General features: G+C 38.3%; 1 protein-coding gene across 3 annotated transcripts in view; it reads right to left on the bottom strand.

The window, feature by feature from the left end:
- The window catches only part of Rad18 (RAD18 E3 ubiquitin protein ligase), a 99,073-nt gene extending 85,437 nt beyond the window's left edge, over positions 1 to 13,636 (bottom strand). The window contains exons 1-5 of one of the 3 annotated variants that reach the window (XM_047534731.1): positions 13,511 to 13,553; positions 10,856 to 10,937; positions 4,230 to 4,281; positions 3,656 to 3,717; positions 2,379 to 2,426 (exon numbers count right to left, since the gene is read on the bottom strand). In XM_047534731.1, coding sequence (XP_047390687.1) covers positions 2,379 to 2,386 — 8 coding nt within the window. In that variant the 5' untranslated portion in view covers positions 2,387 to 2,426; positions 3,656 to 3,717; positions 4,230 to 4,281; positions 10,856 to 10,937; positions 13,511 to 13,553. Of the gene's footprint in view, positions 1 to 2,355; positions 2,427 to 3,655; positions 3,718 to 4,229; positions 4,282 to 10,855; positions 10,938 to 13,510 lie in introns of those variants that run through there. The other 2 variants (XM_047534730.1, XM_047534732.1) reach the window with 2 other exon arrangements.
- Positions 13,637 to 14,250: the final 614 nt, after the last annotated feature.

Genomic DNA, 14,250 nt, shown 5'->3' with positions numbered 1-14,250 from the left:
TATAGTAGTAATAATGGGAATCTCTTTTTAGATTCCTTTGTTCCAAGTACCATCCTAGATATATTTTAACATAATTCTTCATTTCTAACCCTCACAACAATTCTATCAATATGGTTATTCCCATTTTTCAGACGAGGAAACAGAGGACAAAAAAAAAATCATATTCTGTTGGTGGATAAACCAAAGCAATTTATAAAAACAATAATAGAGATTGTCTACTATGCAAAAACAAACAATATTTTCCTACTTAGGGCTAAAATGATGTTCCACTTACACAGAAATCTTCTAATCATACTTTTGTTCAGCTGGGTGTGGTGGTATATGCCTGTAGTCCCAACTACTCACAGTAGGAAGATCACTTGATGCCTGGGCATCATAGCAAGAATTCATCTCAAAAAAATTTTTGTTTCAACATAAGTTCTTAAAAACATTATTTTTAAAAAACTGAGTCAAGGGGGGAAAAAAACACATAATGTGTTCTTTGAAAATAAAATACCAAGATCACAAGAAAATGTAGGAGCTAAATGTCAGCTTTGTATCTGAAAACCTCTGAATTATTTCCCTTATCTAATTATTCAATTTAGAATATTAAATTTTTTAAAACCAGAATGGCAAATAAAATGGCAATGATAGATGGAGAAGACAAGAAATAAAATCAACAAACAATATAAATATCTTACATTCTAGTCTAAGAGTAAACTTCCTCCTTCATCAATCTTAAACCAGAGTTGAAACAAGTAATAATATTGGTAAGCCTGAATTATTTCTGCAGAAGTCCCTCAGAATTCTGTACATGACAAGGGTCCCAGAAATGTTCACCACAAGGGTGATGCTAATAAAAACAGCAATTCCAAGAGGGCAAACAGAGAAAAGCTAAAGACAAAAATGCATCCCAAATTGAGAAAGAATACTTCCCACCCCATCAAATCCACTATAATAATAATTAGCCTATTCCTTTGGGAGGAAGAGGGGGAAGAGTAAAGCAAAACTATTTTGAGTCTTCTCTTCAAGTTACCAAAAGGTCCTAAGTACCGAGCACTTTTCAACAAACAGGTTATTGTTGGCAAGGCTTCCCTTTTCCTAGCAGGGAGGTTCTTGTGCTTTCAGTACCAGCTGAGGAAAGAGAAACAGCTTTGACAATTTTATCATCTCAGAGAAACTCAAAGAGTCCACAAATTCCTTTTTAGAAACATGGCTCCATCCTCTCATAACTAACTGGTAAAGGACTTTGCAATTAGAAAAGCAGTAACTTCAATCATGAGAATCAGAGAATCTCAGCTCATCTAAAGCTAACTCGTGAAGGGCTTTACATAAAGAAAAACAGTAACTTCAGTTAGGGGAATTAGAGAATTGCAGAGCTTCTTAATCTAGGCAAGTAGACCATTCTTGTATGACCTCACTTAAGGAAATAACTAGCAGGTCAATTAGTAGAATGTCATATTTATTGAGTTCAGAGTACTAAACTTAATCATTTTGCAGATGCAAACCTATGAAAAAATATGTAATTCCACTAGAAGAAATGTTTACATTTTTGCAAGTAATGTAAGTTACCTCCAAGAAGATCCCATCAAGCTAGGTAGTTCTATACTTAAGTACATGGACACCTGACTGCTATCTAAAGATAGAATGTTCTTACTAAAAATTACTGCTTGACTTACATGATTAAAATGGAAAATAATTCACGATATCATTTAGTAAAACAAGACTTTTTACATCCCTTTGAGCAACCAAACCTGCTTTTACATATTCATGCATTTGACAGTTAGAAAGTAAAACTATGTTTCTGAGCTTTATAAAGTACAAGCAATTATGTACTTCACATGGCACAACATGTTATACATGCTGAGTAAATCAGATTAAGAATTAATAGATTAATACATAACAGCCAGGACCAACCATAGGAATGTGTATGTACATGGGTTAGTATATTCATATGCACATATACAGATATAACCAAAGGTCTGTCAAGGGCCTAAAAGCAGTGACACCCCAGTAACAACAAGCACACCCGGTACCTGATCCTGGTTTCTAAATACCATCCTTCAATAAAAGGAACCAGGGTTCCTTGGAGAAATAAATGGCTGATTCTAGGGTTGGCGCAGGAAAACCGTATGATGAATCAGAGTATCTTTCTAGTGCCAAAAGTATGGAAGGCCTCAAATCCTCATTTCAACTCTTAATTGATCTTCATAAGAGAAAAACTGCTGTTAAGGGAGAACATCTTATTACTACATATTAGAATTGCCTTCTTTTACTCCGAAACAAGCAACCTTGCATTTCCTAATGAAGAGTGCCACAGGAGGGATACATAAAAAGCAAAAGTGGTTAGAGATTAGTCACAAAATTAAATCATACCGTGCAAAATTCAAGCTTTTTACCAGTTCATCTAATATGCGGTTATTTTTCAGGTCTGGCTCTGTGACTGTCTAGAAAAGAAAAACAACAGATGGAAAAAAGGTCAAAAACAATAATTAACTTGTTGTAATCTTGTTTTTGAAAATGTCTGACCCATCCTCCTGAGGTTCTCCATACCACTAAGTCTTCCAGGAAAGCCTCAAAATAAACTTCATTTATCTCAGACTACCATGGAATTTTAAGAGTGAATCAGTACCTACTAACTGGAAGTCTGATAAAAGCTCTCAAAGCATCTATTTAAAATCATATATTATTAACTCTGTCCTAAGAAAAAGCCTAATATGAGCAAGAATCCTTCTTCAAAATACCAGCACTCAGCTTTCCCTAAAATATCTCCTCATAAACAGAAAAGAACACTTCAAAGTAATAACACTGGGAAAGCCATTAAGTGTTCAAGAAGAGTTTAAAAATAAAATTGGTTTTCAGGAAAACAAGAGAAAAATGAAAAATCCCGTCCTCCTCAGCATGAACATTATATAGTTGATCCCTGTGATAAGGCCATTAGGACAAAGGCAGACAGCACAGTGGTCCACATCTTGGATTTGGAAGCTAGACTATACCATTTCTTACACAGGAAAATAGCTCAGACAAGTTCAGTAATGTCCTGACACAATATACCTACCACAGAGGTCAAACTAGCCAAATCTTTAACTAGATCCAGCATCCTTTCTGTTAAACTTCGCTCTTTTTTCTTTATCCTAATTTATTTTCATTTCCCCTTTTAATATACCTTTCCACCTGTCATTACTACTTGAAAGGTTTTGTAAAATTTTAACAACCAATTTTCTAGTGTTTTCCCTGAAGGTCTAATTTGGGAAAAAGGGAAAAGAATCATGAGGCTGAATTAAGCCCAGAGGCCATGAATCTTTGCCTTCTGCACAAATACTTCCACCAGTCCTTTGTAAATTCATAATACCACCATCAGAGTCTCCACCAAAACTGAGAAGCTATAAAAAAAATTAGAAACCATAAAAATGTTGACCACAGAATTTAAGAGTGCTACATCCCAAACTTAAAATTAGTTTTTACTTCCTAAAATACATTTAGGTTATCCAGAAATCCTAAAGAGAAATTGAACAATGCCCAGTTCTCCTTACATGTACTTAAGAAGTTCTTTCTGAAAAGGTCTTTTATATTTTTTTAATTCAATAACTACACGTCTTCCCATGGGCTTTTGTGTATACATAAAAATGAAATATTTTTATCAATTAGTAAGTTAAAAAAAAAGATAAAAACTCACCACGCAACAAGTTGGACATTGAGTTTTATAAGACAGAAATTTTCTTATACAGAGAGAACAATCTGCAAAAACACAAAGTGCAACATAGTAAGTTAAACCATATTATCTAACTTTTAACAAATCTGACTTAGACCTTGGAATATTTCCATCATCTAAAACATATCATTATAATCTTAAATTTCTAGTACCTGTGTCCTACACACATTTTCACATGTAATTAAACAGTGTTATTAGGAAAGGGAAATATATGAAATATAAGAACTCTCTAGGATACCACAACTCCACAAGCAATATGCATCACTCTACTTTCTCCATTTGTAAACCACAGGATCATGCATGCAAGACCTGGGTTGGCTATTACACAAACATGTCGGATACCTCTTACTGCCTATCTTTTGAAAAATAAATTTTGAAACAGGACATATACATACCTTAAGAAATACGACACTTAAGTTAAAAACAAATTAGCATTTTCTATATACTAACTCGGCAAGTGATCCATCACTGCACATTTAACATGCACTTCTGTGGCAGGCACTAAGAAAAGAGCAGTATAGAGGGAAAGGTTCTTTACCTCAAGGAGATAAGTAGTGAAGCAATTACAGTACACTTCAGTATAATAAGTCCTAACAATTTAAGCAGGAAATAAGCATCAATTAAACTCACCATCCAAGGCAGTATAAAATACAGTCAAATAAAAAGCAGATATGACTAACAGAGTAGTATCTTGCTGGCAGCTAATTTACTAGTAGCCCAAACTCAGTTGAGTTAAGGAGCCTCCTTAAAAAGAGTTGACTTGGGAATGGGGTGGTAGCTCAGTGGTAGAGCGTGTGCCTCATGCATATAAGGCACTGGGTTCAATCCTCAGCACCACATAAAAATGAATAAAATAAAGGTATGATGTCCATCTTCAACTAAAAATATTTAAAAAAAAAAAAGAGTTGCATTTAGCTGAAAAGGAGGAGACAGTATGATTTCTACAGGACTGGTGTTCAGAAATAAGAAAGTCTTGCCATCCTCAGTAAGAGTACCCCAGGAGGAAAAATGAAGGGACACATTATAAAAGGGCTAAAACTACCAAAGGGTTTGGGAAATAAGGGTGAACAGAAGGAACCAACTTGGACACTGCTACTCCATCCTAATGACAAGCAAAAAGCTGAAAACTGAAAAACTAACAATTCTTAGATTCATTCAGAAAAGCAAAGCCACAGGGAAACTGTGGAGAGGCAGATAACAGAGACTCAGTACCTACTGGAGGAGAAACCCACAAGAAAAACATACACAAGAATCAGAGAAGAACCCTGTGCTAGAACCAGGGTCAAGGCAGGAAGACCTTAGTGGTCATTGATGAACTGCAGCAGGTTTACTAAGGACAAGTCTGAGAGTTAAAAGCTCCAGGGGACCCTGTCCTTAGAGGTCCTCATGCTTTTGTGAGTTTTTGCTCCAGTTCTACCAAATTCTCACAGTGCCTATGTAAGAAAAATTCCGAGTCGTGCCAGCAGAGAGAAGGGAAAAGTAACCACACTGAGACAAGCCCCAGCACCATGTTCATAAGGCCTGCCTTTAAGAGAAACTATTTTACTGGAGTCTAACCTCCTAGATATTTATCAGAGTCTGGCTGATCTGGGAGGAGAGAAATATGCAACTCCAACACTCTCTGGCCATGCTATCCCAGCTCAGGAGTAAGTAAGGGAAGCATTTGTAAATTTCATGTTCAGAGGCAAGGCTCCCTAAAAGACTGAGAACTGCTCACAGGACTAGAAAACACTTCTCCTCCTTCCACACTTACCACTTCAGCACTCAAGACCTATTTACGGCAGTTCCTTTTACCTAGTACATCATTCCCGGCTTAAGAAAAACTTATAAGGTATATAAAAGGTAAAAAAATATGATAAGACCCAATCACAAGCACTAGAAAAAGAACACACACACACACAGAGTTTGAAGACACTGAACAAGCATCAGAAACAGTAGAACAGAACACAAATGCTGGATATATCATATGAGGAATTTTTTTTTAACTATGATTGATATGCTAAGAATTTTAGTGGAAACATAGACAACATGTAAGAACAGATGTAAGCAGAGAGGTAGGATGCTAAAAAAGAAGCAAATGGAAATGTTAGAGATAAAAACCACTGTAACAAGTGAAGAATACTTTGACAAGCTAATTAATAGACTGGACACAAATGAGAAATCTCTGAGCTTGAGTTTGTAAATAGAAACCTTAAAAACTGAAACACAAAGAGAAAAAAAGACCAGAAAAAAATGGAACAGAATCTTCAAGAACTGTGGGAAAGCTACAAAATGTAACATATACATAATGGAAATGCCAGCAGAAGAGTGAAAGGAACACAAAAAAATATTTCCAGCTTGGACTAAGAACTTACCCAAATTAATATTAAAAACCAAACTACATATCCATGAGAACCAAAGAACACCAAGAAGGATAGACGCCAAAACAAAAACAAAAACAAAACAAAAACACAATTATACCTCAGCAGATCACATTCAAACTATAGAAATCAAAGATAAAGAAAATTTCTTGAAAGAAGCCAGAACAGGAAAAAACTTACCTACAGAGGAGTGATGAACTACATGTGATTTCTCATAACATACAAACAAGAAGAGAGGACAACCTAGAACTCCATATCCTACAGAATTATCCCTTAAAAGTGAAAGTGAAATAAACACCTTCTCAGACAAATAAAAATTGAGGGAGTCTGTTACCAGTAGATCTGCCTCTAAAACCTGCTAGAAGTTCTTCAGAGAGAAGAAAAATAATTTAGGCCAAAAATTCAGATTTAGATAAATAAAGGAAGAACAGTGATGAAGGAATAAGTAAAAGTAAAATAAACACTTTATTTTTTCTTATTATTCTAACAGAGAACAATTTGTACTTAATAGCAACAGAATATTGAATTATGTATGGTTTTGTGTGTATACAAGTGTGTGTGTGTGTGTGTGTGTGTGTGTGTATGAGGTGTCTGTATATATGCATGCTTGTGTAGGCCTATAAATAAATAAAATGAATGAGAGCAGAAATGTAAAGGACTAGAGGAAGGAATCAGATATATTAGTCAGATTGGGCTGTGATAACAAAATACTACAGCCTGGATGGCTTAAACAATAGCAATTTATTTTCTCACAGTTGTGGAAGCTAGAAGTCAAAGATCAAGGTGCTAGTATAGTCAGTATCTGTCAAGTGCTCTCTTTTTGGCTTATAGACAGCCACCATCTCACTGTCTTCATAGGACAGGGCAGGGCAAGAACCCAAGCTCTCTGGTATCTCTTCTTATAAGGACACTGATTCCCATCATCAGGGTCCCACCCTCACCTCATCTAAACCAAAAGATCTCCTAAAGGCCTCATGTTCCAACACCAACTCAGTTGGGGTTAGAGCTTCAACATATGAATGGGGAAAAGGCATAATTATATCCATAGCACTGCCTGGCTCCCAAAATTCATGTCCTTCTCAAATGCAGGTATATTCCCAACAGTCCCCAAAGTCTTAACTCACTCCAGCCCCAACTCTAATTTCCAAAATTTTATCTAAAGACCACCCAAATCCAATTATGAATGGGACCACTCATCATGAGGCAAAATTCCTCTCCAGGCTCATTACTTAATTAAAAAATGTCACACTCTGCATCACAAGAAGTCTCCTGAGCAATAATGCAAGTCAAAAAGGTTAAGACAGGAAGATCACAAGTTCAAGGCCAGTATGGGAAACTTAGCAAGATCCTGTCTCAAAATAAAAAAATAAAAAGATCTGGGGATGTATCTTAAAGGTAAAGCACACCTAGGTTCAATCCCCAGTACTGGGGGAAAAAAATCCTACCAAGTGTAACAGTACATACTCATAATAACAGGTACACAGGAGGCTGAAGCAGGAGGATTATAAGCTGGAGGGCAGCCTAGGCAACTTAGTGAGATCCTATCACAAAATAAAAAGAGCTAGGGGTACAGCTCAGTGGTAGAGCATTTGCCTGACGTGTGCAAGGCCATGAGTTCAGTTCCCAGTACTATAAAAAAGAAAGAAGGGGAAAAAAAGAATTCCTAAACCTGGCTGCTCAGCTCAGTCACCTATGGAGATTGTTGTTGGCTTTAATTTAGTTTCCTAGACCCCATGCCCAATCATATTGACTCAGTGGATTTGGGTCAGTAAACACATCCATAATATTGACTTTGATTCAACAATTACTTTTAGCTGATAAGAAAATAACATCCCTCTAACCGAAGACCAGCTCTACTTAATTTTATATCCCTTCCATATATGTAACCCTCTTCTCTGTCTTGTCTCACAATGGTGCTTCACAAGAACATAAATTAAGAGAGAAACATTCTTTGCCTAATAGAATCTTATACTGCTTTTTGATTCAGCAAAGTTAGTGAATGAAACATTTCAAACTTCACTTTTTTAAAAAGATGAAATGAAACTGTTTTTCACTCCTACACAAGTCTTGATTAATCTGCAAAACAAAATCCACAAAAGGAAAAAAATTACTGTATATAAATCTTTAAAAATTATGGTAATTTAGCAGTGTCTATAAGCCAGTGATTTTTCTACCAACAAATACTTTATCTCCTAAGCTGTAGTACAGGTTCAAAGAAAACTGGCACTTGAGCACATCAATACATCAACAAACCCATGTCTCACTTGATATGTTTTATGGATTGGAGTAAGTCCATGCCCTTTCCCCCAAAAGGTACTCTTTTTTTTTTTTTTTTTAAAGATGGACACAATTCATTCATTCATTCATTCATTCATTCATTCATTCATTCATTCCTTCCTTCATTCTTTCCTTCCTTCCTTCCCTTCCTCCCTTCCTTCCTCCCTTCCTCCTTCCCTCCCTTCCCTATGTGGTGCTGAGGATTGAACCCAGTGCCTCACACGTACTAGGCAAGTGCTCCAACACTGACTACAACCCCAGCCCCCAAAGGTACTCTTTAAAAACATAAATTTGGATCAATTTAACTAACCTACATTCTGCCAATACACCCCACTCAAACTTTAATAACTGTAGAACTGCAACTGCAGTATTCATTTCTCATATTCAAAAAAACCTAAACAGAGCAAAATAATTATTTAAAAAAACAAATCCTAGCTGGGTGTGGTGGCATATGCCTGCAATCCTTGAAACTCAGGAGGCTGAGACAGGAGGATCAAAGTTTGAGGCCAACTTGGGCAACTTAGCAAGACCCTATCCCAAAATTAAAAATAAATAAGTACATAAAAAAAGAATGAAAGAAAGGCAGACTGGGGGTGTAACTCAGTGATAGAGCATCTGTGGGTTCAATCTCTAGTACTGCAAAAATATATAAATACTGATATATATCCATATAACAGGGAGAACATTCAGCCTTTGATTTTTGGGGGATTGGCTTATTTCACTCAGCATGATAGTTTCCAGATCCATCCATTTACCAGCAAATTTTTTATGGCTGAGTAATATTCCATTGTGCATATATACCACATTTTCTTTATCTATTCATCTGTTGAAGGGCACCTAGGTTGGTTTCATAGCTTAGCTATTGTGAATTGAGCTGCTATAAACACTGATATTGCTGGATCACTATAGTATGCTGATTTTAAGTCCTTTCAGTATATACCAAGGAATGGGACAACTGGGTCAAATGGTGGTTCCATTCCAAGTTTTCTGAGGAATCTTCATACTGTTCTCCAGAGTGGTAGCATCAATCTACAGTCCCACCAACAATGTTTGAGTGTACCTTTTCCCCAACATCCTCACCAACATTTATAAATAACAATCTTTCCAGCATCACATAGCAGTTAAGTGATGTCTGTAATACTTTTTAGTGATATATTTCTCTCTTACTGGGCAAATTCAGACAGTCCTCAAACTTAACGGTGGCTTAACTCACAATTTTTTACTTTACCATAGTGCAAAATTGGTATGTGCTAACTAAAAGACATATTTTGAATTCTAGTTTTTCCCCAGGCTACCAATATGCAGTATAATACTCTCTCACAACGCTGGGTGGCAGGGGTGAGTCACAGCTACCACATAATCATGAAGGTAAACAGCCAATCCTCTCCTGTGTGCAGTGTAGCTATGATGTCAGTAGGTTAGATGTGTTCAACCACCTTCAACTTACAAAACTTTTCAATTCATGATGGGTTTACTGGGATGTAACCCATCATAAATTAAGAAGGATCTGTATTCTTATTGTGACAGAGTTTTAAGTATTAAGTGTGAGGCACTGGGTTCGATCCTCAGCACCATATAAAAATAAATAAATAAAATAAAGGTATTGTGTCCATCTACAACTAAAACAAAACAAATTCTGAGCTAAGCATGGTAATACATGCCTATAGTCCCAGCTATTCAAAAGGGAGGGGAACTTGAGTCCCTGAGTTTGAGATCAGCCTGGGCAACATAGCAAGATCCTGAGTCAATGAATAAAATTAAAAAATAAAAATTTTCAAGTCTAACATCTAAAAATGCTTGACAAAAGACCAAATATTGTAACCAAAATCTTTACTGGCATAAATGCTCTAAAATGCACAAATATCCAAGGGGGATGTGGCAGAAAATACAAGAACAATGTAAAAACTTTCATATTCAAGAGGGAAATTGTGGGAAGCCATCTATGACTAGCAAATAAAATCAGGCTTGGTCAAGCCATCAGACACAGAAATCTGGCTTTCAGGAACAGGCAGTCATAAGAGATTGCTGCAGATGGCGTGAATTACTTAGTTTCCGTGCTGAATGGCTCAATCCCAGAATTTGTGTGTCCTAGATGTGCTACATGACCCGCTAGAGCAAAATGGCTTCCTTAACTTTGCTCCACCCTGTTTCTCAGAAAGAAGCTTCTACTGCTCCCCCTCTGATCTACACTGCTATAAATAAAGCAAATGTGGGCTCCATTTCTTGTTAGAGTCAGATCTTAGCATGGTTCAATACATCACACTTCCTGATTCAAAAGAGATAATTGTCTCCTGTGGTTTTTTCTATTAAATAAGTTTCTTATCAATTAATTTTCAGTCGGCCCATCCCTCTGAGAGAAACCCTTTCCCTCACCCACACTAGACATGTGCCAAGATTGGAAATAGTAGAAAAGACTTTCTTAAGACCTCAACACACCAGAGTTAAATGTGAGAAATAAGTATATGTACATATCTTCAGCACTAACTAACACTACTTTTAATAACTCACAGAAACAAAACATACTTACAGTTATGTGAACACTGAGGAATAATCATTGCAATGTTGAAATATTCAAAGCAAATTCCACATCGCAGTAAATCATCTATTCTCTAAAAGACAAAAACACATATATCCACATCAGAAAGACAAGGAGAATGGAGTGTTCATCACAGAACTTTTTCTCTGCCCACCATTGAAAAAAAAAAAAATTCAATAATACTTCTTTTTCAAATATTCATATTCAAAAGCTAACTCCAGATACCCTGCAAGGGATTTTGACAAATAAAGAACCCTACCCCCACAATTATTTTTACACATTCAAATCTCAGGTTACCCAAATTGCTTTGGACAGACAGTGGTGACAGTGCAGAGATTCCTGTGCTATGCTTATCCCTTTACAAAAGGGCTAGTGCATTCCTGCTCCACTTCCCATGTTTCCAGTTCTTACTCCAAGTCTCCACCTCTTTAGACCCCATTCCCTGGCTTATGGTCACTATTGGGCAAAAGGTTCCATTAGCCACAGTCATCATACAGGTTAAGTACCAAATCAGAAGTTATTAAAGGCAAACATTAGAAAATATCTAGTTAAAACCCTTACTTTGCAAATGAGTAAACTTGTATCCAAAGCAGGTTCACAATGCTAGGCATGAGTCAAGTCAGTATTAAAATTCCTGTCTTCCAACTAGCAGTTCAGTGCTTTCTACATGGTGCTATACACAGTAGAGGAAGCCCTGGAAATAGCCAGGGTGATAGCAGAGGGAGATGAAGTAGACAATGTGGGATGTTATATACATGGGTGTCAACTTGGAAGGCAATCTAAACAGGAAAGGATCTATTTTTGAAACCTGAAATCATTTAAGTCATTTAAGTAAGGTACAGAGAGTATACATGGTTGTCACCTTTTCTTAAAAAGGGAAGGGTGAGGGGCTAGGGATGCAGCTCATTGGCAGGGTACTTTGCCTAGCATGTGGGAGGACCTGGGTTTGATCCCTAGCACCAAAAAAACGAGGGAAGGGTAGTAAGAATGTCTTCTATTTTTATCATATATAATAAAGAGGTTCTGAAAAGACATACAAAAAATATATAATGGTTAGTAGGGATAAGGAAACTGGACAAATGAAGGGCATGGTGGGAGGGACACAAATCTTTTATTTTACTTATTTTTGGAACCATATGAATCTATTATGTAAATTAAGAACAAACAAAAAGACTAATGTCATTACTAGTCTAGATAAAATATTATGTAGCCATTAAAAACATGATTCCAAGGTGCTGGTGAGATAGCTCAGTTGGTAAAGTGCTTGCCTTATAAGCACAGGGCCCTGAGTTCAATCCCTAGCACCGCCAAAAAAAAAAAAAAAAGAAAAAAAAGAAAAAAAACATGATTCCAGGGCTGGGGCTGTAGCTCAGTGGTAGAGCAATTGCCTCCTTGTACATGTGAGGGACTGGGTTTGACTCTCAGCACCATAAGAAAATAAATGAATAAACAAAGATATTGCATCCATCTACAACTAAAAAAAAAATTTTTTTAAACGTGATTTCAAAGAATAATTAATGCCATAGGAAATTTTTCATATTTTTATGGATACCTGTTTTTTTTAAAAGTCAGAAAACAAATCTACAAAAATAACACAAAGTAAGAGCAACTCTATTGTTTGGCCTGATAACAATCGTAACCTAACACAGGTATCTCAATTTTAAAAACAAAGGCCGCCAGACAAGGTGAAGCACACCTGTAATCCCAGTGACTTGGGAGGCTGAGGCAGGAGGATGGCACGTTCAAGGTCAGCCTCAGCAACTAAGGGAGGGGTGAGACCTTGTCTTAAAATAAAAGATAAAAAGGGCTGTAAGATGTGGCTCAGTGGTAATGCCCCTCTGGGTTCAATCCCAGGCGGGGAAGATTAGAGAAATTATTAAGGAGGAGCTAGGGCACGTTTGGGAGGACTAGGCAACAGTATGACAGGACACACCAGACTAGGCCTCTTGCCCGTAATTAGAAAAAAGTGAAAGATTATGCAAAGCAGACTCCCTGCTTTGCTACCTGATTTCTAAAATGTAATTGGAAGCCAGGGATGGCCGCACACGCTTCTCATCCCAGCAACTAGGGAGGCAGAGGCAGGAAGATCTCGCGTTCGAGGTCAATCTGAGAAACCTAGTGAGACCCTGCCTCAAAATAAAAAGGACGGGGGATGGGGGTCAGTGGCAGAGCGCCGCCGGGTTCAGTCCTGATACTGCAAAATAACAATAATAGTAATAGTAATAATAATAATAATAACTTAATTAAAAATAAATAAATGTTATTGGACGCACCGTCCACCCAAAATCAAGCCCGGCGTCACTGTTTACAGAGCGCGTGGTACACGGTAAATTCCCTGAGTTAGCTGTCACTGTCGTTGTCACCACTTAGTGACTATTTTTGTCCCTGACACTGAGAGTCGTGACACAAAACGCAGTATGCCCAGTTCCTTAAAACGGTCAACCTCGGGTCACCCTCGGGGGCCGAAGTCTGCCTTCGTCACTTCTCAGGCGAGAAAACAGGCCGAAAGCCAAGCGGCGGGCTAGAGGCGGAGCAGGGCCGGGCATCCTGGCCCAGCTGGCCGCTCGCGCCGCGTCCTCTCTCCCTCAAGGCGGGGCCGGCCTCCTACCGACAAACGGGGTCCCCACCGCCCCCCAAAGCACTCACCTTCATCACTGCCAGGCCTGGAGGCCACCGAGGCTCGGCCAGGGTTTCCATGGTCTCTCCTCAGGATGCCGGGGGCCCGCCTCCCACTGGCCTCCCGCGCTTGACTACCACTCTAAATTCCCCGCGCTACTGAGCTACGTCAACAGTTCGCGACGCGCCCGAGGCGAACGCAGAGCCTGCCGGGAGTTGTAGTAGTGGGTGCCGCCGAAGGGGCTGCCACAGCGCATGCGCCAGACTTCTGGTCGGTGTCTTCCCGCGCAGTTGCGTGGTTAAAAATCACAGTACTTGTTGAGTATCAGGAAAAGACAGCCGGGGGACAGACCAAGGCCAGGCCTTGCCAGATAGTTCAGAATGTAGGCTGATGCCTCTTCCTTCGCGTCGCCTTCCATGATGGCTGTAATAATCGATCTGAGCAGGACAGTTTTTATATCAATTATTTTATCCCACCCGTGTCACAACTCTGGAAGGGAGGAATGTTTGTCAATTTGCACAAGAGGCAGCCCCTGCCTAAAACAGCAAATGGAGTTGTCTTGAGTCACACAGTGGCGTTGACGAAACTCCAAATAGGGCCCGTGGGCTATATGGGCTTTAAATGGGAGCTCTTTAATTTATTTGCTTGGTAGTTGTGGCGGTGCTTATGGGTGGAACCCAGAGCCTCACGTTCTACCACTGGGCTACACCCTTGAGCCCTCAAATTAGAATTTTAATTTAAAATTATTCCTTTTTTTCAGAGAGAACCA

This window comes from Sciurus carolinensis, chromosome 19, assembly GCF_902686445.1.
Source record: "Sciurus carolinensis chromosome 19, mSciCar1.2, whole genome shotgun sequence".
Lineage (NCBI taxonomy): Eukaryota > Metazoa > Chordata > Mammalia > Rodentia > Sciuridae > Sciurus > Sciurus carolinensis.
Note: the sequence above shows the minus strand (reverse complement) of the source record. Positions and strands in the feature narration are given on the sequence as shown.